This window comes from Penaeus monodon, chromosome 38 (genome assembly GCF_015228065.2).
Source record: "Penaeus monodon isolate SGIC_2016 chromosome 38, NSTDA_Pmon_1, whole genome shotgun sequence".
NCBI lineage: Eukaryota > Metazoa > Arthropoda > Malacostraca > Decapoda > Penaeidae > Penaeus > Penaeus monodon.
The window spans coordinates 20,429,412-20,456,911 of NC_051423.1; the positions used below are offsets into that span (position 1 = coordinate 20,429,412).

Sequence of the window (27,500 nt, forward strand, 5' to 3'; positions counted from 1 at the left end):
TTATAAAAATTACTAGATGGCAGTTGTTGAGGCATATATGTATTTTTGTATGTATTTTTTTCATATATTCTTTTTTGTTGCTTTATCAAGCATTTTAGTTATTAGATTACTGAATGAAATAAAAGAAATTATGATCATATCTTAAATGAATTTTTCTCTTTCATTTTTTTCTCTATTTCATTTACATTAAAACAGAAGAAGAGGAAATAAATAGATTGTGAATATGAAATGAATTAGTATCTGGTATGTAATTCAGTATATATTGTTTTTCCCAGGTTACTGTCCCACAAGAGGACAACTTTGCTGTGTTACGTGCCCAAAATACCAGTATTAACGGGGGTCCCCCTGGAGTGATGGTAGGGGGGAACATTATCTCCGGCACAGAGGATGCAAGCGAGCGGTATGAGCCACCTCAGCCACACCCTTTGCCAATGCCTGAATATGGGGGTTATTTTGCTCCACTGACCGAATACTTACCCGACAGTTCACAACCAATCACTGCATTTCACAGGTAAAGAAGGGGTGAGCAATAGAACTTTTAGGACTTAGGGTGTGAAATATTAGTGTTTTTTTTTATCACATTATTATTATTATTATTATTATTATTATTATTATTATTATTATTATTATCATTGTTATTATTATCATCATCATCATCATCATTATTATTGTTGTTAGTAGGGTTATTATCAAGGGGGTCATTGCAAAACTTTTCAAAACTGGAATTCAACCACACTTTTTTGGAATGTAATGATAAAACCCTATTGTGGTTATACTTCCTTGTAGAAAAGTTGTTTTTTTCTGGTACTTGATATTGAAAGCTTATTGAAGGAAGCTAATGTTGAGTCTGAAGAGAGATTATTTAGTTTTATTGTTAGAGTTGAATTGATAATTGTAGTATTCCTGTTGTACACTGTTTTATATTGAGTGTCATGCTACCTTATTTGTGATGAGAACTATGTTTTAAGTTAATCTTTGAATGATAGATATTTTTTTCTTATAAACCATGTATGTACAGTATAATAAGATTTTTTTGTCACTCTCATAACCCAACACATATTTTTTAACGCACCTTACAAAGTGTTGAAGTCATCCCCCGTTAGAAAGACCCTTAATTGTAAATGATAAATTTCCTGTAATTGTGTGAAGAAATTGCCTTAATTTACCATCACTAAGGTTTGTTTCTCCACTAACTGTTGTATTGGGACACCACAGTCTGTAAACAGTAGCAACAGTGTGTCCAGATCTTGAATAGTATGCTGTGTCTTAAAACAAATTACTTTTTTTCATTTCAGTCCTTAAGAGTATCTCTCTCTATTTTGTTTTTATTTTTCTTTGTCTTCTTTTTTCTTTGGCTACTTTTTCAAATTTGACTAATTCTTCATCTTCTTTTTCTTTGACTACTTCTTCATCTTCTTCTTCTTGATTACCTGGTCATCTTCTTTTTCTTCTTCTCTTCTTTTGCACTTGCCCCTTTGATTAATTCTGTTTTTTACATGGAATTCTTTTCAGATGTAATTTGGCAGTGATGCTGATTTGTGATGTGATTGTAGCTGGCATTGATGTTGACTGCCACAGTGTTGACTGGTCCATCCATGTGCCCCTTATGTTACACATTATCACGCTTGGTTTGGACCACTCTAGGCCGTTAGTTCATCAGCATTGTAAGTGCAGAATGTCTTCAATCTGTTTTTTCTCCTTTTTTCTCTCTTCTTTTCTTTCTTTCTTTTTTGATTATTGTAAGATATAGCTATTACTTTTTTTTTCTCACTCTTTTTTATTGTGTTATGTATCTTGGTAGTCAAGACTCATATCCTCGTAATTAATGGTCTCCCTGTGTTAACAATATTATAGTTTGTGTAATATTAAAGTATGATAATGTATAGAGTTTCTATTTAATCCATTTTTTTCTCTTCTAAGTATGGGAAGATTGTGGAAGTTTCTGTGTGTACAAGCATGATGACTAATACTTATTTTTATGGAAAAGTAGTATTTTATTTAGAGATGTTAGTTGTAGTCGTATTAATAGAATTGTTGTCATGTATTCTGTATTATTTTGGAAAAAGTGTTATAGAGATAATTTCCTTTTCCCAAAAGATATTGCTTTTGTTCTCATTAGTAGCAAAAAATAATTTGCAATGATCAATTATTTTCATTGATGTAAAAGAAAAATATAATAATATAAGGATATTTTTTTCCTCACAGGTAAGATTTTGCTTGTCCATCTTTTGACTGTCGTAGCAGACCACCGAGATCACCTTGGTGTGGCACGCGTCCTCCTCAACAACAAGACAACACAGTTAGGCTATGGACTCATTCCTAATAATATCTTTACACATAACAAAAACTTCACAGGTAAGGAGTGATATGTTGTTATAAATTAGAATAGTTTAGGTATTTATGTTTGTCAGATAATTGTATATTAATATAGTTATACTTTTTTTTGTATTTTACCTAGAAAATGAAAGTAGGTCTTTTTTTCGTTTGTGGGAGAATATTGTTGGAATTGACATTATTAGATTATTGTCAGATTCTTTTTTTGTATACTATCCGAAGTGGAAAAGCATGATTTAAAATCCCATACAGTTAGTTGATTCATACATATTTCTCAAAAATTCTGTACAAAAGATCTCATACTCATTCTTCTAAAACAGAGGAACCACCCACTGACCCCACCCCACCTATTGTGGCTGCCCCCCCTGGTTTTGAGAACCCCCCTGACAACATGAGTGATGGAGGGGCACCAGTTGGACCTGTTGATGACCACGCAACACCGGTTATCATTACCTCGGATGACAATGCCGACACGGTGTCTGGTTCATCTGCCGTGGGTGTCGATAGTGTCCCACAGGATGACTTGCAGTATAGCATCATGGCTCTTATTGACTTCATTGCTTCAAGGTAAATGTTTGTCATCATAACTTTTTTTTTTTATTATCTGCTGTGTGTGTGTGTGTGTGTGTGTGTGTGTGTGTGTGTGTGTGTGTGTGTGTGTGTGTGTGTGTGTGTGTCTGTGTGTCTGTGTGTCTGTGTGTGTGTGTGTGTGTATTAATGTATTTTTCATGTCATTAAGAAACCTGAATGTAAATGACTTGTTTTTCAACCTTTTTCTTGGCCGTGCAGCAAGAATCAGCCACTTTGGACCTATGAAGACATCACATCCAAACAGTTCTCCATAAAGAGTGCTGATCAGCTGACCAACTACGTCAGACATGTTGTTACGGTAAGTGCAGAGAAGTGTGTAAATGACATGCATGCAAATGAAATAGGTATTAGATGAAATATGTATATGTAGAATGAATAAAATGATAATAATGAAAATGAAGAATTAAGAAATCATGTAAGAGTTTAACTTGTGATTTTCATATCTCAATATAACAAAAAATGGAGATTCAACCCATTAAAACAATGTGTTTTTTTTACTTGATATATATTTCTGTAATGTTATTTAGGTATTTCTTGTAAAGTTTCAAAAATATTAAAATGGCTATACTGATGTTTAATTTCATGTACCATGAATACAGATACTTAACTGATATTTCATTTTTTTGTGTAAGTGTCCATTAAATATAGCAGCTTATTTGTAGTTACTAATGTTTTATAATTTCTTAAAGGTGTTCAACAACTCCCTCCCTCACACGCACATAGAGGAGAGATGGGCCCAAAGAGCTCTTCACTTAGCTCTCTCCTGTTCATCTAGGCATTATGCTGGACGCTCTCTGCAGGTAAGTCGATGAAGTTTTGTTTTTCTACATTCTTTCCCTATTTTATATTTCTTTTAATTTTTTTTTTCCTACATTCTTTCCCTTTATTTTTCATATTTCTTTTATCAGTTTATTCTTTTCTATAACAGAATACTAAATTTAACATAATAGGATTATGTTTTGAGAATAACATTTTGCTCACTTGCCATTCTACAAGTGCTCACTCTTTCAAACGATTCAACAGGTATTTAGGTCTCTACACGTGTCCATGTCATCGCGCATGTTGAGTGATCTGCTGGGACGTTTGGTGGAGACTGTGGCAGAGCAAGGGGAGGACATGCAAGGATATGTTACGGAACTTATGCTTACTCTAGAGTCTGCTGTTGATGCATTAGACTCAGATTTTAGGTTGGTAAAGAAACCATTTCTTTATGTTGTATTACTTATGGTTGGTATTGGCAATATTATGTGATAGAGAGTAGATGTGGTTATTGTTTTATTGCTGCTTTACTGTTAGATTATGTTTGAGATAATGTAGAAAAAGTCATGGTACTGTTTTCAGAGTATTGGTCAGAATTTATAGATACTGTGACAATAATGATGAAGTGGTATTGCATTTCTTGTTGAAATCCTAATATGTTAGGGTAAGAAGGTTAATATGGTGGTAATTAGTCTCATGTATTATAAATATTTCTCTCTTTTTTTTCCATAGACCTATTGAGTTTGTGCGTGAGCTGTTCAAGTCAACGCCCAATCTGAACAACAAGGAACGAAAAGGACCTCTCGGTTATGGCATGATGGGCCACTTCTATGGTGCAGGATACCCACCTCCTTCAGCTCCTCTCTCCCCAGGGGGACACATTCGTTCTACTTCGTATTCAATATCCTATGGTAGAGGAAAACCAATGGCATCTCCTACTGCAGATATTAAAGGTTTGTTTGTTATGAAACAATTTACTGAATTTCTATTGAAATAATGTAATGATATAAATAACTGTAATATGAATTGGAAAAAAGTAGATTTTTTTATACATGCAGTTTACCATTTCAATTCAATATCTTAATGTAAAAAAATATTGGATCATGATAATAAATTTTTTTTATATATATCCTGCAATAATATTTTTTCTTTTCTTTTCTTTCCAAAAGTAAATGCAGGCTTAAAAGCATGTTTATACAAAGTCATTCCAACAAATATTAAGTGATAAATTATACATTTTTTTCCTCCAGTGCAACCAGAGATGAGAGGTAGAAGTGGCACCGATGTAGACAGTCGCATGAGACAACAACAACAGCAGCAGCTCCAGCAGTCCAGCAACTTGTCTCGATCGCGTTCTGCCCAGTCTCTAAAGCAGCTAGCAGATCAGAGTTCAGCTGATGATAAGATGACTGTAAGTAATGTAGTAAGTGGGCCTCGTTCTGAATGTATATGATTTGTAAGTAGGTTTTGTGTGTGTGTGTGTGTGTGTGTGTGTGTGTGTGTGTGTGTGTGTGTGTGTGTGTGTGTGTGTGTGTGTGTGTGTGTGTGTGTGTGTGTGTGTGTGTGTGTGTGTGTGTGTGTGTGTGTGTGTGTGTGTGTGTGTGTGTGTGTGTGTGTGTATGTGTGTGCATGAGTGCATGTGTGTGTCTATCTATCTGTCTGTCTATGTTCGTGTATCTGTATGTCTCTCTATGTGTCTTCTATCTATGTCTCTCTATGTGTCTTCTATCTATGTCTATCTCTGTCTGAGCCTGTGTATATCTCTTTCTTTGTCTGTATCTCTCATCTAATGCATTTTTCTGAATTTCAGGTTCTTGCTCAGTTGTTTTGGATTGCTGTGTCTATGCTAGAGTCAGACTACGAATATGAATTTATTTTAGCCATGAGACTCCTCGATAAGGTGCTTACACGCCTGCCTCTGGACCGCCCAGACTGCAGGGACAAGGTAAGACGGCCAGGAATTTCGTGATCTCATCTTGATTTATATTTGTCCTTCTTATTTTTATTTTATTTATTATTTTTTTTTTTTCCCATTTTGTCATTGCTATCTTAATTTGTCTATAATCAAGATCATTTAACCATTTGCTGTGCAATATTACATTCTCATTGTCTCTACATTATATGTGTGCATATATATATATATATATATATATATATATATATATATATATATATATATATATATATATATATATATTTTTTTTTTTTTTTTTTTTTTTTTTTTTTTTTTTTTTTTTTTTTTTTTAAGAAACTTGTGCATTCTCTGTGATGTTGTCAGTCATTTCACAAAGTTATTTTCTTTTTAAACAACACATCTACGATCTGATGAAGATATACCGTGTTTATTTAGGTGGAAAAGCTGCAGCAGCAGTTGAAGTGGAAGGAGTTTCCAGGTGTTCACGCTCTCCTTCTCAAGGGATGCACGTCAGCCACCACATACGAACCGACAATTACGCTCCTCACTCGATTTACACAACTGACGGACCTGCAGGTTTGCGTTGCTTGCGTGGTAGAGTTATTTTGTAGTGCTAAAAGGGTGACGTTTGTTGTAGGTTTGATTTTATTGTGTCGGGCCAGTTCTTTCATTTAGTTTTCAGTCCGGATCCATAAATTTGTGTTTTATTTGGTCTTTTCCAATTCTGAGAGTGTTAATTACATCTTTGTGCCTATATATATATACAGATTTTGTTTACTTATACAAACCATACTAATAATGATCAGTCTACATGATACAAACTCAAATAGGAAAGAAAGTCAAATTAGTATTTTTAAATTACAAGATACTTTTTATTTATAATGTAATTAAATCTTTGGCTATTTTTAACTTTTTAAGTATCATATATTAAGGATTCTCCCAATTTTTTTATCCTTGCAGGTTGTTGATCCAACACAGAACCGTTCCTTTGCCATAAATGTCATTGCGTTGTTGCCATATATGTTGCAAAATTATGAGGACGCAAATGCACTTTGTATCCAGTCAGCTGAAAACATTGCGCAGGTAAGCTTCTTCTTCTTTGTCGTCTTTGTCTTTGGTTCTTCTTTTTTCTTTGTATCCTTTTTTGTATAATATTTCTATATATTACTTTTGTTTCCATTTGTAGCATGACTTTAATTATGAATTCCTGGATAGTTATTAATTTTTCAGTGTATCTTGTTTCTCTCTTTTTCTCTTCTTTTTAGTTTTACTTATATGATACTTAAAACCACTAAACTATTGTGAATCTTGATCAAAATTCTTCATTAAACTTGAAAACACAAATATTTCCTTGATAGTCCTGCCAGATATTTTCCTTATTTGTCTTACGGGAATAGCATTAGTTCTTATTCCTTATTACAGGTATGCAACAAGAAAGGTAAACAGTTAGAAAACCTTGCAACAGTCATGACACTGTATAGTCGCCGCAACTTCAGCAAAGAAAGTTTCCAGTGGACAAAATGTGTCGTCAAATACCTACATGACTCGTACGCCAGCCTCTCACTTAGCCTAATGGCGTTTTTGGTGGAGGTGAGATTTTAATCGGTTTCTGTTGTCCTTCTGTTTTGTTATAGCAGAGTGAGAGAGAGAGAGAGAGAGAGAGAGAGAGAGAGAGAGAGAGAGAGAGAGAGAGAGAGAGAGAGAGAGAAAGTGAGTGTGTGAAGTCATGTGATAGTGGAAGTCATTTAGGATTTGATTTATCTTCTCCAAAAACATAGAATGATATACCTTAAGCAAGTATGTTAGACCTGACATCCCATAGAAGAAAAAAAAAAATAAATAAATAAAAGTAACCAATGGTAAAGGTAAGAATTCTTAGTGGACATAACCACTCACTTCACCCAGTACCAATTTGGATATTTTAATCCACTTTAGGCCATGAAGGTTAATAATTTATATTTTGTTATGCATTTTGCTTTCTTTTCTTATGCTTTTGAAATAGTTTCCTTTCTTTTTCACTCAAATTTGTAATGATTCTGTGAACATCCTTTTAGAGTTTATTTTCATAAGAGGACAGACTGATAAAACAACTTGCACTTATTTCAGGTGTTGGAAAAAGGACCAGCAAGTGTGCAAAACCCCATTCTCAATATTCTGCACTGCATGCTCCATTACATTGACATTAATACAGCAGCCGCCCAGCTAGTCAATGGGGATCTGTTGAGGGTCATTGCTAAATACATTGAGGTAGGTTGTGGTGAGCGAGGATAAACAGTAAGGTGAGAAAAGGGAGAATAGTTATAAATGAAATATGGAAAGTTTGTCTCTGGACATACACAGACAGACAAAAACATGCACACACACACACACACACACACACACACACACACACACACACACACACACACACACACACACACACACACACACACACACACACACACACACACATAGATATATTTATATCTAGACATACATTATATTTCTTTAACCTTTTCCACAGGGATCTCACTGGAAAGAAGCCCTCAGAATCTTGAAGATGGCTGTGACACGTTCGTCGTCCCTTGTGGTTCCTCCTGCCTCCTCTCATACGCATTATTGGGATCACCATGTCTTTGCTGACATCGAATCTCATTTCAAGAAGGAGTTGCCTGGTGAGAGAGAGAGATAGATAGATAGATAGATTTTTTTTTTTTTTTTTTAGATTGATTTGTGATTTTATTGTACTGTGATTTACCTTCTCCTCTTTCACCTCTTTCTCTTTCTCCTTGTTTTCTTTCCCATTCATCATCTTCTACAATAAGTACTACATTTCCTCTTCCTCCTTTTTCTTTTTCTTCAACTTTTCTTATCGCTTCCCCATCTTCATTTTATTTAGAAGTAATTAAATCTTATATTCACATAACATTCTAAAAAAAGTGAGACTTTGAATTACAGGCCGCACAATGGAGTTCACATTCGACGTAAGCCAGACCCCTGTCATCGGCCGTCGTTATCTCAAGGGCTCTGGGATGGTGGTCCTCCCTGGCCAAATTAGTGCCGGGTCATCAACTGTCAGTTCTGCAACAAGTGACAGTTTGCAGGATAGGGAACAGGTAAAGATTTTTGCCTCTCAAAATATGTTTTATGAGATTGTTTTTATTTATGTAATAAAAGAAGATACTTTTTCTGTTTGAGAATATGAAGTATTGTTAAAGGGTTACTTGTTTCCAGGTTTCGTCATTATTGAAGGCATAGAGTATTTATCTTTTTTGTGAATAAGTGGATGTCAGTGACATCATTTGACATGAATACTGGAAACACCATCATGATAGCACTATTCATTTCTTTTACTCATGAAAAGGTTAGCACTGGAGAGACTATTCATATTTATATCTTCAGGAAAAGTTCAGTTGATAGCAGTCATTAAATTCACAGAACAAAAAGGGATCTCAGTTTAGGAATGTCTTTTGTTAACTTACTGTAGATTTCTGGGTACTTTTCTGTAAATTTTCTTAAATATGGCAATAGTTAATGATCCTCTTTTGGTATTCAGTTTTTGCTCTGACATTGAGAATTACAACAGCATGAATATTTCTGTTTCTGTTTGAAACGGTCTTGTACTTCCTTGGAAGTAGAGGTTATTATACTAGTCATAAAGCTGACAAAGATGTTAAATCTTCAAACATTTTTATATATCATCCTCCAGTGAAATAGATTTTAAAAGCAATCAAATACTGCAGGCAATAGAAATTTCAGCAAATTACTCTCCCCAGGAACGATCAGTAAGTGACAGCGCAGGTGCAATGGGAATCGACCGAGCTGAAACATCATCTCCACGTCGCAGTCTCTCCCTCTCAGCAGCAGACACCAACAACCTGGCGGGTTGGAAACGACCATGGTTGTCACAGGTTTGCAATTCACTGACAGTTGTTTTATAGTTTGTAAGCATTTCATTATTTTTTAGCAGTTTCAGAATTTTTATGGTATATTAGTGATAGAATTTGGATGATTATCCTAATGTTTTTTGTTTGTTCAGAGGAAGAATAAATTTTTGTTATTATGCTTGAGTTGATAGTTTTTTTGTTTTTTTTTTTCTGAGGGTAATATCCACATTTATAGCATATTAAATGTTAAAAACAGTAACACATTAATGTGAAACAAAACATTTTATTAAACTGTTATCATTTTTATTATTATATTTTAAAATTATGACCTATGTCTCCTGCTTGATGAGATGAAATCACAAGCATAAGGACCTTGCATTTCAGAGTGAAATGCATGAAATACATATACATATAAAATTTCAGGCACGTGTAAGAGAGTGCTTAGTGAATCTCCTGAACACTTGTGGCCAGCGCGTGGGTCTCCCCAAGTCTCCGTCGGTACGTAGTCCACGTTGTGGTTGACTGTGATGCCAAGCGGATCAGTTTGGCTCTGACGTGATACATATGATTTATTTTGAAACATTCTAGGGATTTTTTTTTCCTCTCTTTCTCTCTCTCTCTCTCGATTTTATTTCCTTTTTGTTCGAAATCCAGTATCCTCAAGTTGTGTTTTGATAGCATCATTTGAATGGTTCATTTATGGCTGTTATTGTTTGTACGTATTAGAGTTAGAGTTGTTGTAGATTTTCAGAATTCATTACATTCGGGATGTTTTCAACAAAGATTGGCAACTGATATATTAAAAGGACTGATTCATGGTCATTACAAATAGTAAAGTAATTCTTGGTTCTTTCATATTTTTTTATTTTGAAGTTGAAATATTACACTCAGAATATTTTACAAACATATAAAAGATACACTGTACTATTTTTCTTTATGTTTACATCATTTTAATTTCAGTTTGTGCAACAGTTCAACTGTATTGCCTTTGTTTCTTTTTTGTTTCCTTCATTATTGAAGACTTTCCATTTCTGTTTTTTTTTTCATGTCATGGCATGTAAAAAATATTTTGCCCATGTTTTTGTATAGCTGTAAAAAATTTTACATACTAATCACTATGTATTTTTAAAATGATGTTAGATTGCATGTCATTTAACATATTATTAACCCTTGTTTTACTAAAACTCCCAAATGCTTGCTTATTTTCCTTTATTGTTATTATTATTTATGAAACATTTTTTTCTTGGTACGTTATAATCTTTTTAACATTGAATATATGCATTACACATACACATGCTTACATACACAAATACTCTCATGCAGACACATTGAGCATAGAACACCATACCCACAAGCATGCACACATCTATACCCTCAATCACACATGCACAACTTGCCCTTGGAGACACACACACACGCACACACACACACACACACACACACGCACACACACACACACACACACACACACACACACACACACACACACACACACACACACACACACACACACACACACACACACACACACACACACATACAGATATATACACATTTACTTACCACTTAGTTTTATCAGGAGATCCAATATTTATTTCTACATTTTGTAAATAAAGCATTATGAGAAAAATCATAAGCATCAGGAGTTACTTTCAATCTTAGGTGATTCATGTCAGGCAGACATTCTTCATTTCCTGCAAAAGAAGACAATTTTAATGAGTAAATTACTTACAGATACTATGGAAGAAATAACAAAATGGAGTTGCTTGACAGTAACCTTGTTATGTGAAAAATTTTACGTGCGACTTTGCCAATCGTAAAATGATGTACAGAACTACATATATGTGTATATAGTCCTAAATCAATATAAGAAATATAAAATACTTAAGTCATCTTGAGGTTACTGGAATTTTCAAGAAGATTCTATACTTGTTATATATAATTTCTATATTTTTGTTCATCAATGTTTTAACCATTCCTCAGACCCTGCATAGATTTGAGACGATAGAGTAGTGCTTGCTTGGAAATGAATTACGTGGAGAATATGCTGAACTATCTTGTTATCAGCTTTTGTAATAAGTTCAGCCAGACACTTAAGGGCTAGATTCATTGGTCATTATATGGCCATAATGATAACAATTGTTTCATATTTATTTTCTTTCAATGAGAGTAGGTTTACTAATGACAGTTAATAATCACCAACCCTTTTTCAATGTATTATATATATATATGTATATATTCATATACTGATCACATATATTCATTGTAAACATATAATACAATAGTTGTATCTAATACATAAAGTTGCAACATTTACAGATATATTATACAATGAAATAAGACTTCCAGAACAGCATGTTAAGTTCTTAATTGTTTCAGGCTGTATGGGTTTCTGTACTAACTCAGCATGAGACTTCTAAAGTAGGTAGTTTCTAATATTTATCCACATTAGTATCTAGCATGGCAAGGCTTTCTGTGTCTCCTGTAGACACTGTCATGCTAATGCTATGTAGTTCTTTGGATCTTGTGCCACATATCCCAAAATAACGAAAGTGTCACCTTCGAAAAGCTCTTGCCTAAATGTACTTTTTTCTTCATTTAATGATGTCTTGAGATGTCATGTTGTTTTGAAAAATGCAGAGCACAAGATGTGACATTTTTTATTATCTATTGTGTTTCAAGTGTAAGTAATGACAGTCGTCCTAGTATTTTTCATCACGATTTTGTTGACTGTGTTTAGCATAGTGAAATTCTGTTTGGCAATTTCATGTAAAGTAAGAAATATTCTTCAAAGGATTTATTAAATCAGTTTGCTTTTACATGATTTATGCAATAATCAAAAATTTGATGAAGTTAAAATCTTTCCAAATTATTAAATACTAGTTGCAGTCTTCACAAATAAGATATATTTGTTCTACATTGCACATCCTAGAAAAATGTTTGTCTCAAACACCAAATTGTATGTGGGAAATGTGGTAGATTCAATGTCTCTTTCAGTATATCATCTGCTTGAAGATTTAACAGCAATTAATGCATTTTTTTTCTCTTCCTTGTTACAAATATGATGCCACTGTCTTTTGCAGAAAAAGGGGCATGCTTTCATTCAACAATTGTTACACCAGCACTTGGAGTGTGTAAATATGTACAAGCTAACCTTTATTTATGGATATGAAATCATTGCACTGTTAAGTAAAAAAATAATATGGAAATTAAATCAGATAATTTTGAAGTCAGTCTTGAAAATGTGATTCATATATGGATAAACAGTTTTGTATCTAGGTTCTGCTCTTTCTGTCCAATATCTATCTACAGAAATTCTTTGCACTTCATGATTTCAATGATTATGCACTCTCTCTCTCTCACATACACAAAATACACACATTTCTAAACCTATACACATTTGGGTCTACAATAACAGATACAAATAAAAACACATGACAAAACAGGTATGTGCACACAGTTATGTACTGTTGAACACATACATGTCCAAAAGCACATTATAAACACATATGAGCATATACACACGAGAACACTTGCACATACAAGCACATGTACACACACACATATATAAGCACTCATATACACACATGGACACCAATGGAGCTGCACATGGACAAATGCCCCTTCTCTCTTCCTCTCTCTCTCTCTCTCTCTCTCTCTTCTTCTCTCTCTTTTCTCTCTCTCTCCTCTCTCTCTCTCTCTCTCTCTCTCTCTCTCTCTTCTCTCTCTCTCCCCCTCTCTCTCTCTCTCTCTCTCTCTCTCTCTCTCTTTCTCCTCTTCCTCCTCTCTCTCTCTCTCTCTCTCTCTTCCTCCTCTCTCTCTCTCTCTCTTCCTCCTCCTCTCTCTCCTCTTCCTCCTCCTCTCTCTCCTCTTCCTCCTCCTCTCCCTCCCTCTCTCTCCTCCTCTCCCTCTCTCTCTCTCTCTCTCTCTCTCTCTCTCTCTCTCTCTCTCTCTCTCTCTCTCTCTCTCTCTCTCTCTCTCTCACATGCACACAAGTATGAACCATAAAAGATACTCAGTAAATTTTCTGTATCAAGTATATATTTATCCATTGATGAACACGTTTTTCCATATTATGATATCAAATTGTTTAAAGATATCAAATGGAGGTTTTAAACATGGGATAAATTTTCACATATAAGGAATAGTGATAAAAAAAAAAAACTGAAAAAAGAGGCTGATCATGATGACTGTACATTTTAGCATGAAATAGACCTTTGAGAAATTGTTGATCTAGTAGATGACTAAGAAAATTGGTAGCTGCCTAATTATTTATTGTAGCTTCAATGGATTTTTTTTAAATCAGAGAGCTAAGAGAGTACATTTTCTTTTCTTACTTAAAGCTTATTTTGATTAAAAGAGTCACTAGTAAATGGTCCAGAAAGATTAATCGTGTTAATGTTTTTGAGAAGTGGATTGCACAAGTTGGAAGAAAATGTATTTGAAAAGCTATCTGGTGTCCAATGCCCTTCTCCTTTTATACAACAACAAAAAAAAAGAAAGAAAGAAAGTAAGTCTCGTGGGGAATGGCATGGCTTGGAAATTAACCTCGTCTCTCGTGTCTCTCTTCGTTCCATGGTTGTTCTGGTAATGGTGTGCAGCAGGATGGCAACATCAGTAAGGTAATTGTCTATCATGAACCAGGAATATATATTGGCACTAAATTTACTAATAACAACATCACTTTCATTAGCAAGGCATAATGTCTGGATTAAAAAGGATATGCACTTTCTCTTTAGTAAGGCATATGTCTGGTGTAGATAAAGGTATAAGTGAGATCGGATAACTTAACAACATAAGTAATTCAGTCTCATTTATGCCACTATCTACAATATTCATAATGAACTCTGTGCATATGTCTGGATTTTTAAAAATGCACTCTCTCTCTATAATGGATAAACATAGATGTATGCTCTAGATATGAAGATCTAAATGGCATTTTTACTCTATGGAGGGAAGATAGAAATTAAAAGAAGTTTATGTGTATTTATGGTTTTCCCACCTCCCAGCAGTTTATATTGCACCTTTCCTTACATGATGTAACTACTCCCATCAAGATAAGGTCATATAGTGATATTCATTGTAGTATACCAGTGTTTTTGTGTGTGTCATTTCATAATGGTTTCCGTTTTTGTTGAGATCTTATTCTAAAGTTTATGGTTGTTTTCTAAATTATAACCCAAGGGGTGAGCTTCCCAGTACAGTATATATCCTTGGTTCAAAATTAATGGAAATGTTACAGTGAATTGGCATATTAATTCCACATAAATTATACTTTTGACTAATGTTTCAACTTGTTATATTCCCTTTAATTTCATGCCTTATATACTGTAGACATTTCAAGACCTTAGAAACTTACTCAATGAGGTTTTCTTTGAATGTCTAGAAGCTCAATTTGATCCATAGAATTTAGACAAAAAAAAATAATAATAAGATAAAAAATAAAATAAAAATATAAGTAGACTAGAAAGAAGAAAAAATTCTTTTGATTTCTTGTTTGCTTGTAGTTATTCTTGAGTGCCAGACTGACATACCTTGTTGCTTGCAATGGCTTCTAAAAATGCTTTGGACTGCCAGTTTGCTTGTTGCAGCTTGAGGAACTGTTGTTGCATGCTTTTGTTTTATTTTAAGCATGCAGGAAAAAAACACCTTTTATTTTTAGTTTTAACTTGCATGTTTTTGTATGTTGGTTGCATATGTAGTGAGGTATGCATCTTGTTTTTATTGATTATCCTAGATTTGTATGGAAATATTTATTATTCAGATCTTACATTGTGGTACTATAGCTATAAGTATGATGATCCCAGCAAAATTAGTATTATAATTATTCAGTAAATTTCAAGAACTTGACATATCATCTTTGCAGTATTGACAGATAATTACCAAAAGATTATATATTTTTAAATATTATTATAGGATATTTTTAAGGTGAAGAATATATTTCTAAACTAGATTAATTTATTAGCTGTAATGATAAATGAGATATGATAGAAATACTCAAAATTAAACTGGAAATGTGTGTGTGTGTGTGTGTGTGTGTGTGTGTGTGTGTGTGTGTGTGTGTGTGTGTGTATGTGTGTGTGTGTGTGTGTATGTGTGTGTGTGTGTGTGTGTGTGTGTGTGTGTGTGTGTGTGTGTGTGTGTGTGTGTGTGTGTGTGTGTGTGTGTGTGTGTGTGTGTGTGTGTGTGTGTGTGTGTGTGTGTGTGTGTGTGTGTGTGTGTGTGTGTGTGTGTGTGTGTGTGTGCATGTGCGTGTGTGTGCATGCATGTGAGCGCGTGTATGTTTGCGTGTGAACATGCATACGCCCAAGAGCATATATGTATGTATGTGTTAATTTGTGCAGTTGTTTATTTGTGAGTGTAACTGAGATTCTATTATAACTAATCATAAGTGGCCACCCAAATTAAAAACTGCATGATCTGGAATAGGAAAAGTTGTCGCATGTTATGTTGTAAGCTTTTGTAATACTAATTTTGTTATGTTATAGCACTAGCTGTCCCTTCTGGAATATTCTTATCTTACATCACAAGACTTCTAAATGGTCAGCTGATATTAAATGTGTTAACCAAACGCACCTTACACCAACTGGTAGTGCAAACACCTTATGTTCCATTTCACGCTTAATCTTCTTGCTATTGTCCTAATACGAGCATAATAATAGCCTCTCTCCAACCCTAACCTAGGTGATATTCAGTCAAAGCTCCGAGCTAGAAAGACAGTCGTCAATGGCCTCGTCGACCGAAGAAGTGTCGGTTGCCCCTGGGGACACAACGAACGACCGAACGGCTGATGACATGACTTCTTCTGAGAAGCAGTTCGCAGTCTTCAAGGACTTTGACTTCCTGGAATATGAACTGGAGAGTCAGGGGGTGAGTGGAGAAGTCCTGAGTTTAAGTTATTTCTTCCTTGTGTTTGTTACTCCTTGTTTGGTTCTTGTAATGTTTTAGGACTTCCTGTTTTCCAGATTACTGTACCTAAAGTTTAAGGTACTTTTTTTTTTTTTTGAGAGTATTATCATTATTATTATTATCAATTTGATGGTTACTTTGTCCTACTCTGCATTAATCCTTCTTGATTGTTTGAGTGAATGCCATATGTAATGTAATCTATTCGGCTTGGTCATTTCATGATTTTTTGTTATTTTGAAACAGAAGCTAAGTATTTTCACGTCTAAGATTAGGCATGCATAATACCATATATCTCTACATTCCCCAATTATAGGAAGAAAGTGTGGATAACTTCAACCTGTGGGGTGTGCGTCGTCGCTCCCCAAACAATCTTGGGGATGGTGAGCCTTCCAGCCACATCGATGACGCGCAGAGTTCGGAGATGACCCCATCGCACGTCAAGAAGCCAACACCCCCTGCTGACCATGAATGGTGGGAAGAGGAGGGCTCTGTATCGCCTGTGGATGATCCTGCCTTGGGTCCTAGTGAGCGGTCAGCAGAACCCTTGATCCACCATGCTCAGCCTGCTGCAGCTCCTCATACCACCATAGCACCCAAGCTAACCCTTGATACCATTGCTGCACGCAGACCTGCCTCACCCACCTCCATGTCTGAGTGAGTAAGGAAGTGGGTGCTAAAAAGATATAGAATGGCTTGAATCCCCCTTAGCTGCAATGAGTTCATTTCATTCACTTAGAATGATTTATGTTGCACCGTGATATACTGTGTCACCCAAAGTCAAAGCTTTCTACTTCTCATCTTTCAGTCACAGTGAAAGCAGTGATGGTGATCTAGGTGACATGACTCCTTGCAATGCATCTCCTAGTATTGCTGCCATGCTTTTCCGCCCAATCCGACAGCCCAATGACTTAGAGGATGCCTGGCGTGCTCACCTGTTGTCTCTCATGGCAGCTGATGCCCCCATTCCACATCCCACCAGGACCTGTACACTCTACAACACTGTATTCTCTGTGAGTTGTTAGTCTATTGTATATGCATTATTTAAGCTAATTAGAAATTACATTGTAAAAGAAAAGTAGAAACACCTTATTTACATTTTTCAGAGGATAGACCACTGTTGAAAAATAAAAGGTGTTTGTATAATGGCATTTCAGTTAGCTCCATAGCTAGTGGCTAGGTACATAATTTTGTGCTGATCATCAACAGGAATGTGTTGTTAAGTTTACTGAGCTAGTGAGTGAGAGCAGCCACTACCTGGGAGAGAATGGCGAGATGATTCCTCTTGCTGCTTCCTTCTTGCATCACATGGAGGTTTGTGTTTTCCTTTGTTGCTGACCAGTCATTCAAGTTTTTGGCAGAGCTATAGGCTTTTTATCAAATCTTTACATATAATTTCTGTTAAAATAGACCAGTAGATGCTGAATGAGCAGAATTCACCATCATGAAATTTATGCATTGGTTCACCCCACTCTTTACAGACCGTTGGATATCTAGCACCTCTAGCATATGTGTACGTAGATGCTACCTTATTGGGAAGCACACAGCTGATGCAGCGATTTAGGTCAACATTCATCGCCCTCCATGAACACCTTGACACTTACCTAGACAAGAGGGAAAGTGCCATTGTTGTGAGTTTTTAGATCTTTTTCTATATTTGTTGTCTTCTATTATTTGGTTTTGTTGATAACAAAGAGATGATATATTGCATATATGGAGTGTAAATTAACAGAACTTACATTTATGTCATGATGTGTAGATGATGAGATGTGTTAATTACAGAAAATGTAATAGTTTTTTTTATATCATTCAGTCAAATTAGTATATCAGAAGGGAGTCACAGAGCAATGCAGTTAGAAAATATTGTTTTACTTAAACCATATATTTACAGTATTTGGAATAGATCAAGTCAAAGTGGAAGATATAAGTGTAGAGATTCAACCAACAGACTTTTCATATTATAGGAAACATATCAAGAGGAAATTGGAAGACAGTATATCAGATTTCATTGATTGTTTTACACCTATCATATGTCATTCATTTTTGAAGAGGATCAAGTCAACAATGAAGATCATTAGTGTACAGATTCAGTCTACAATTTTTTTCATATTGTAGTTAGTTTATCAATAGGAAATTGCATGCATATACAAATGCACTACAATACTTTTGTATAAATTATTTTATTGTAATAATCAGAAGCTTTAATCATTTGATTTACACCTTTCTTGTACCTCCAGTGTCTTGATGGTATTAAGTCGACGCTCAAGCTCCAGAATCTTGGTGAGAGCCTACCAGAACTATGCGCAGACGAACAGCACATTGACCTGTGTCGCTGTTTGTACAAGCTGCACTTCCAGCTCTCTCTTCTCTATGACACATATGCCAAATTTATTGTGGCAATGCTGCATGCTGCTAGAAACAGCCAGGTGAGAAGGGCTGACTTTAGTATTTCAAGTGGTGATTGATGTTGAAGAGTTATACAAGATAGGATTAAAGATTTGTGTAAGAATATGATCACAGAACATAGTCAGTCTCTCTCTCTCTCTCTCTCTCTCTCTCTCTCTCTCTCTCTCTCTCTCTCTCTCTCTCTCTCTCTCTCTCTCTCTCTCTCTCTCTCTCTCTCTCTCTCTCTCTCTCTCTCTCTCTCTCCCTCTCTCACACACACACACACACACACACACACACACACACACACACACACACACACACACACACACACACACACACACCTCTCTCTCTCTCTCTCTCTCTCTCTCTCTCTCTCTCTTCTCTCTCTCTCTCTCTCTCTCTCTCTCTCTCTCTCTCTCTCTCTCCACACACACACACACACACACACACACACACACACACACACACACACACACACACACACACACACACACACACACACACACACACATATATTTTCTAACAATTTGTGTAATTGTAAATACTAACAAACAAAATACTCACATCCTACATCTCACACACACCACCCCTTGTACCCCAGGCTAGTGATCACAGCGTGGAGCTGAGTGCCCTGCAGGGAAAACTTGTGGCCGCAGCAGAGCAGATTGATGCCACCCCCCCTACTACCCCCACTCGCAGCTCTCACTCCTTGCCGCCAGAAAGAGAACTGCCAGAGGTGAGAAGTGACTAAGGGTTTGTCTGTGCATACTGAGCCTGAGGTATGTGTATGATTAGTGACTAGTGAATTGTGTAAGTACATATGCTATTGAGGGTTAACTTGTTCTCCTGTTTTTTTTTATATTCCCTGGATGGATTATAAGCCTTTTTTTCTGATATTTTGAAGTTGTCTCCGGTTATCCAGTTTCCCTTTTCATTTCAGTATGTCTTTGATTCCTGGATATTTCAAAATTCCCTTTAACTGACTGCTTTCTCATTGTACTTCAAGGGAGAGGAGGGAGAATGTGAGAGTGTTGGAGGAGAGGAGAGTGAAGGAGGAAGCGCATGCGAGAGCAGTATCAGTCGTGCAGAAGGAGGTTCTCCTGTCAGTTCCTCATCCTTAGGATCCCAGTCTCTGGAACTTCCAGTTGCCCCCCCAGGCTCTCGACCAGAAGCAGAACGACAGGTGTGTTAAATAATGAATTATTTGAATAAGCAGAAATACAGGTGTGTTAATGAATATATTAAACCTCACATATGTTAATGGATTGATTAACCATTTTATATGTGGATCTTTGAATTGCTGGTTTTCTGTATTTTTTTCAGTATTTATATAACTCATTGAAAAACATGTTTTAGACCCAAACATTTATAGGTTTCTTGGAAAATGCATTTTTAGGAGCAGATATGAGATAATGACCCAAAGCATGAAATACAATGGAAGCAAAACCCTGATTCTTTTGCTCCTAAATCTAGTCTACAGTCCTCCTAGATAGAAAAGGTTAATGCTTTGTTAGTGGGCTGTTTCAAGTTAGGTGCTGTTTGCTAAATGGACTGTCTATAAAGGGCCAGTTCATGGTCTGGGTGTTCTTCAAGTGCCTTCCTGTGCCCTTGCAATAATTTCATATACTGGATGTCTTTTACATGAGTGTTACATTTATACAGTTTAGTTGTTTCTAAGTTCTCAGACCTTCATGGCAGCCATTTTTGTGACTTAGAAGAACCAGTGCTATAGGCATACTAAAAGCAAAATGAGGCTACAATTTTACTTATTTTCAGACCTTCACACCTGCCATTTCTTAACCCCTCGCCAATGGCAGGGACTGTAGGCAACACACAACTCACCGCCAGGTGCAATATGCAAAAAAAAAAAAAAGAAGAAAAAAAAAAAAAAAAATTATATATATATATATATATATATATATATATATATATATATATATATATATATATATATATATATATATATATAATAAAGAAGGAACTATTGTACATAAGGCATATATAAATATGTACATATAAAAATCACAGACTGCCTGCAAAATTCCTTGAGGCAATGAAGCTGAACATAGATCTGCAGGTTGGACATGACTTGTGTTTCCTTCCTCCCTCCTTTTCTCCAGTAGAGAGCACCTCTAGTGATGACATGTCTGCTGGCAGATGTGGTGGCTCAGAATCATCAACAGCATTCCTAAAGGTGTCAGAGCAGCCATCAAGGTGCAATAGTTTCCGCATCATCTCCTTGAATTCAGACTGCATCTGCTTACCACTAAGGGCCTTGGTGAACAGCCAGCATATTGAGAAGTGCCATATCCAGCAGATAGAATCTTTCTACCACTTGATGGTTTTCCTGGCTGTTGGATATGACTGCATCAGCTGTTCTTGGAGGTCATTGTTCTTCATGCTAATGTTGTCATCAATGACAACTTTGGGCTTTGACCTCTCAACCCTTCAGTTGTTGAGAGACACTTATAAGCAGAAGTGATAAGGGGATAGCATCATACTTGGATGCTTGTCCAACCACTGAAGACAAAGCATTCCTGTTGGTACGTGATGCATCGATAGCATTGGTCCTGTGGGCCTGCAGGTAGTGGAAGAGAGCGAGGTAGAATACCAGTTGTCTGTGAACAACTCATATCCCCTTCTCTAAAAGGTTGATCACAGCCATATAGCAGGGAACTTCCACAATCCTGACCCATATAAATCTTAAAGGGTATGGAGTACCCTGCCTCTGGACCATCCAATGAGCACAGCTTGTAGACCTTCAGGCTTTGCATTGCCCACTTGCTCAGGTTGTATTGCTGTGATTCTCACTCTCACCAAACTCTTGTCCATAGTCACAGTTCTGTTCAGTACAAATACTAAATGAAACTGGTGGATGAGCACCATTCAACACCAGCCAGTTTCCATAGCCAGTCACCTGCATTGTCCTCCCCATCATTATCAGCAAATTGGAGTGCTGACATCAGTCTATCAAACCAATCCTTTGACATCGTCTTTGAGAACATGGCCGAAGACATCAAAGGATAAGTAATCACTCATATTAGGCCTCAGCTACAATTTCACGATTAAGGCTGAGGTATGATTGGAGCTCATGAACTGGTACGTCTTCTTGTGTGAAGAGGGTGACTAAGGACACTGGTTGGCTTAACTAATTGAAAGAAAAAGGACATTGGGTTGATTTGCAGTCTCCATTTCCTCTTGTAAACACATGTTTTATACTTTCAAATCAACATACAAAAAAGAAAATATGAAATGCATACTGGTGTGTATTCAACATTCTTCTGCAGGAATTTCTCAATGAAGAAAAAGCATAAAATGTGGGTGCTAGAGGCTTCATCCAGGTCAGGCTTGACCCCATAATGCTGTGGAACGTTCTCCCTTTTCCTTCAGATGAAGGAGCAGGTACCAGGGGTATTCTGTTCTCAACAGCACCTGGTATAAGAGTTTAGAGACTCATCTGAGTCCATCAACATGAAGTGGAAAGGCACATAGTCAAGGTTGTCTGAGTAATCAGAATCAGATTCAGGGCCGGTAGGGTCATCAAGGTAATACTAAGATTCCTTCCAGAGTCATCACCATTGAAGTAGTCATGAATATCAAGGTGTGTGAATATGAAAGAAAAATCAGTTTTTCTGTAAAACAGTAAAGCAAGGCAGAAATACAAGGTAATATGACAAAGGAGCCAGGTGTCACTCATTACAAATCAAAGAATGGTATAAAGAAAGATTGCAAGTCCTTGATACCTTTAGCAGCAGCATACAGCAATCATCAGTATCATTAACGACATCCTTATCAGAGGAACGACAATAAAGGTAAAGAAGGGACTCAAGAGCATTCCTCAGGTGAAGGTGGAAGGTTGAGGTTCATCTACCATCTTGTAATTCAAGAAGCAGATGGCAGGTTAATTCCTCGGCTTGCATGAGCTTGCAGTTGATAGCTGGTATAACATCCTGTGTGTACATCAGCCTTACGTGTAACTACCTTGACCTTTGTTCTGTCTTATGCCACTCTTTATGATGTCAGATCACATGACTTTGTGTGTCAAAAGGACGGGAATTATTAACAAATCATAGAATGACGGCAAATCACCAAATTTGCATCAGAAAAGGTGGAGCATTCAGAAACTAAAGAAAAAAAAAATCCATCAGGAAAGAATACCAACATGACAGACATGGCCATCAACACTGCTTAGATAATGATAAAAAAAATAAATTGCATATTACATAACTGTGGGCAGCATATACTCCAAATACACCATGTGAAACTTGAGGAGCACCAAGTCTGCATGGAGGTCAGTGTTGAGGCCAGGACAGGCTGCAAATCTATATCTATTTTGCATATTCTCTCACGACCTCTAATATAAACCAGGCTGGCCAGGTGCATTCTCCAGACTAATAAAAGCAATGTAGTTACACACCAACTCATCTTTGTCCAAGGAACTTTCTGTGCCAGCACCAAATTCCAACTCAGAGTCAATACTGCTGCTACTATCTCCTGCCTGGCACCTCCTCAACACTGGAAAGTCATAGGGCCACATGAAGCACTAGCAATAGCTAAATCCAAGGCTAAGGCTTAATGTCACATCCATCTGTCACTCTTCTTTGTGTATGACCTGTAAGCACACAAAATTACATCCAATCAGGTCAAGGTCAGATGTGTGAAAAATTATTGTTTTTGAAAAATTACAATGTATTAGGAAAGTGAATTTTGCTCTCATGTATGCTGTATCACTCAAGTAGAAAAAAATGAAGGATATTATGAGTTTCTGACAAGTATTATGGCCAGGGCTACCATAGCATTTATATGCCATCCAATTTTTTAAAAAGACCCAGCTTTTCCATGGCATGTTTGTCTTGTCTTTCCAATAAAGGGTTAATATAATGAGTGATAGGCATGTCAGTGAGATACTGTAGTTTTTTTTTCTTCTTCTTTTTTCTCCTATGTTTGGCTAACATCCACAAATTCAATCTTATATAGTTAATAAATACTCTTTGGAGTATTATTAATAATTTTCTTTCATTACTAATATTTCCATATTTTCCCCTACAGCTCTTGCAGCTTGTTGCAGACCAACGATGGGTTGATGCATTGCAGTTTGTACGTCAACACCGAGCTTTGTGGCTTCGAGAAGTGTCTGCTCACACCAATGAAGACATAACAATCATCTTGAATACCTACTGCGCCTATCATGCTGATAAAAAACCTGGTAATTATTATTATTATTACTTTTTTTTCCATATTTATGACTGACTTTCTTCTTCTTCTCCCTCCGCAAACCATTCTTATATTTTTAATAAATGTGTTGTTTTATATGCATGTATGTATGTATGTGCAATTCAGCATTTTTTTTCCCCAGAAATTATTTAAATTACATTTTTTCTTTCCAGGGATGATTGCTGTTTGTGGCACAGAAACAGAACTTCTGGAAACAAGCTCTCGCCTCACAGAAGCAAATATGGCTGCATTGTCAGCATTAAGAGCAATTGAACAGACCCCCAAGCAAACAAGGGATAGCCTCGAGTCGGTCATCCGCAAAACGGAATGCTGAAGATGGGTACACAGACAGATATATTATCTTTTAACTGTTTTAGAAAATATGATGTATGTGTGTATGCACTGATTCCAGCTCCAGTGTATTGAGCTAATATCAGTTGATAAAATACATAAAAATAACAACTGTGTATTATGTTGCAGTATTTGCTATGATTAATTGGTAAAAAATTGTAATGCTATGATTAATTGGTAAAAAATGTAATAAAACTACAATGGTTACCAGTGACTAAACTTAGGTGTGGCTAATTTTATGTTGATGCTTTTAAAGAAAACCAAGTGGATAATGTAAACAGTTCTAGATAAATTCATACAATATCTGTCTAAATAAATGTGTATCAAAATGAGAGAGATAAAATGAAGAACTACATTCAAATAACAAACTTGCAGTTAAGTAATGAAGTCCATACTTAAACGTGGAATAGAAGTGTTATTTTCTTAAGCAAGGTAATTCTTCTTTCATATTTAAACAAATGAACATAAACCAATGACAGCATCAAAGTGTCACTTTTTTTTAGAGAGAGAGAGAAAAAAAAATTTAACTTGCTTTGTGTGCGGAAAAGTTCAAAGTTGCACATGTGTATTAGCATATCCAAAACATGAAAAAAATTCATGTAAGCATGCAAGCTGTATGTAAGACAGTTATTAAATGTTACATGACAGATATTAATGGATATACCCAGCTTAATATGTATATCTGCTTCACTGTTTAGTGACTCCCTTTATGAATAATAGATTGGAAGAACAATTATTTAACTAATTGTGCAAGCATTCCAATGATTGTTATTTACACTCCAGTAACCTTTTGGTCATGCTATTAAGAACACGTTATGTAACACCCTTAATACTATTTTATATGTTTACAGTACCAAGTTTATGTTAAATGTAAACACACTGAGTGCAAGATATTGCGCTGATATTAGCACATTTCCAACAAATGCACAAATTGTAGGTACTGATGAGTTACTACATTATCATTTGAATCTCATTATAGCATCAGCTTTTTGTGGGATCAATGTGTAAAATGTCAAGTGTTATTGTAAGCCCTTTCGACTGATCTTTGCAACACAAAAGATATGAATTACCAAGATATGTAAAACAAGTCTAGTCTGTGTGAATTTTGGAAAGGAAGGAGTATAGATATTTCTTGTTGTCAAACATTTTGATGCAAAGAATGTGTCCCACTCTTCCAGGGAATGACATGTAGACAATTAGAAATAAATTATCCAGACTGATAGTCAAAATTAGATAAAGACGTTATTCGTACACATAGTGTGTGCGGCTATATGAAATAAATAAATTAATTAATTAATTATATATATATATATATATATATATATATATATATATATATATATATATATATATATATATATCAAAGTTATAGGTTCTCATTTTTCATTTATTATAGAAAATTGAATCAGTACTTTCATCAGCTTCTGCAAATAAAATTGATACAAATATCATTTGATTTTAACCCATAAAGGGTCAGAGCCAGTATGCCACATAAACACCTTGGTTCAAAGAGGAAAATAATGATGATCAGTTTAACATGTATCCTTTCAAGTCTCCTGCGCCGCATGGGAACAGCTATTGGGTGGCTGCATGCATATGTATTTCCTCTATGTTATTATATTTTGTTTATTGTAGATATTGAGAAGTGCAGCTCTACAGATTGGCCATCAGTTTGGCTGTTATCTGATTCAGCGCGGGTGTGAATTAGTAATATGAGGCATTTTCAGTCAGAGCATTCACTGTATCAAAAATCTACATAGTTGACCACTGAATGCCATTCTGTGCTACATAGGTCTTTTCATATGACCCTTTATTGGGTTAATGCTAATGATTTTTTAAAGTGTAGAAATTGCTGTCATTGTGTTATGTGCAGTTAAGATTATACAAAACATATTAGATTGTTTACACATTATCAGAAGCATGTACCTGGAAAACATCTAAAAAGTAATACATTATGAGAAGAATGTACCTGGAAAAAATATAAAGTAACTTCTCAGAAAAGGTAGCCATATTATAATGATGATTAGGCATATTGAGATTTTGTGAGGTAAAGGTGAACCAAGGAGGCATTAATAATGTAATTTATGTGTATGCCAAATATAAGAATTGTAAATCAGAATATCTTTTCCTTACCTTTTAAAAATGGGAATTTCATGCAGCATTAACAATTCTTCTCTCTCGACTGAGTGACTGGTAGGAAGCAGAGATACCCACAGAATTGTATGTGTCTATGTAAGATCATATGTATAGATAGATAGATATAGATAGAAAAAAACATTAATGATTGATAAATATACATGTAGATGTGTATATATAGATATATGGGACAAGCATTACCTTCACCATCTATTAAGAGATAATATAATAATATCTCTAAAGTGTATATTAAAGGTACAGACAGTCCTCAAATGACAAGTTGGTATTTTTCCTCAGAGTGTATCGATGATCACTGACTTCCTCCTCTTCCCTCTCCTTCCCCCTCTTCCTCTCTCCCTCTCCTTCTCCCTCTTTCTCTCCCTCTCCCTTTCACTTTAACTCTACCTCCAACTCTCCTTCTCTTTCACTTTTTCCCTCTTTCCCTTCTTGAAAGGTAAAACACCCCTCCATGTTGATACTATGGTAGAAAAACCCACAGCGCAAAAACTAGATTTACTGAAAATGAGACTACAGTTCTGAAATCCACTTGGATTCTATCTTCAGATGTGAAGAGGAAAGGGAGAGGAGGGGATAGACAGCCACTATTTAACTTATTTATTTCCAACATAATTCCTGTAATTGGCATCCATAACACCCCTTCCTCCACGAAATTGATAACATTCCCCTTTTTTCTTTTTTTTTGAGGGCTCAGAAAGCTGTAAAGTCAAGAACACCAGTTCCCACCTGAAGCATGGAGAATCAGTCAGTAACATTCATTACTACTAGATATCTATTCCTTTTAATCCTTTGCATGTGGGTATATGTATTGTCCACTGCAGTTTCTTTATGAATTTGTTGACCACAGATACCTCTACAACTGCTCAGTTAGGAGTCAATTAGTTTGGCCTTATCTGACCTCACCTGGTTTCTCCATGAATATTTGGGATTTTTTCCTTTGTCAATATAGATAGTGTTATTATTACTACTGACGTGATGAATACCATAATGTTCTGAGAACACTAAAAGCAACAAAAATAAAA

The 27,500-nt window shown here is 35.7% G+C and overlaps 1 protein-coding gene across 1 annotated transcript in view; it reads left to right on the forward strand.

Moving 5' to 3' along the window:
• LOC119597061 (protein furry-like) overlaps positions 1–26,440 on the forward strand; it is a 27,290-nt gene extending 850 nt beyond the window's left edge. Inside the window, 32 exon segments of the mRNA XM_037946513.1 lie at positions 276–511; positions 1,513–1,664; positions 2,206–2,355; positions 2,655–2,901; positions 3,124–3,223; positions 3,615–3,725; positions 3,949–4,112; positions 4,417–4,637; positions 4,935–5,095; positions 5,495–5,629; positions 6,035–6,175; positions 6,560–6,682; positions 7,022–7,189; positions 7,706–7,846; positions 8,103–8,235; positions 8,238–8,253; positions 8,537–8,633; positions 8,635–8,694; positions 9,355–9,489; positions 9,889–9,963; positions 11,845–11,886; positions 14,067–14,087; positions 16,150–16,335; positions 16,688–17,028; positions 17,180–17,384; positions 17,581–17,685; positions 17,853–18,002; positions 18,609–18,797; positions 19,361–19,495; positions 19,766–19,942; positions 23,809–23,965; positions 24,147–26,440. Of these exon segments, the coding sequence (XP_037802441.1) occupies positions 276–511; positions 1,513–1,664; positions 2,206–2,355; positions 2,655–2,901; positions 3,124–3,223; positions 3,615–3,725; positions 3,949–4,112; positions 4,417–4,637; positions 4,935–5,095; positions 5,495–5,629; positions 6,035–6,175; positions 6,560–6,682; positions 7,022–7,189; positions 7,706–7,846; positions 8,103–8,235; positions 8,238–8,253; positions 8,537–8,633; positions 8,635–8,694; positions 9,355–9,489; positions 9,889–9,963; positions 11,845–11,886; positions 14,067–14,087; positions 16,150–16,335; positions 16,688–17,028; positions 17,180–17,384; positions 17,581–17,685; positions 17,853–18,002; positions 18,609–18,797; positions 19,361–19,495; positions 19,766–19,942; positions 23,809–23,965; positions 24,147–24,307 (4,635 nt within the window). The 3' untranslated portion in view covers positions 24,308–26,440.
• Positions 26,441–27,500: the final 1,060 nt, after the last annotated feature.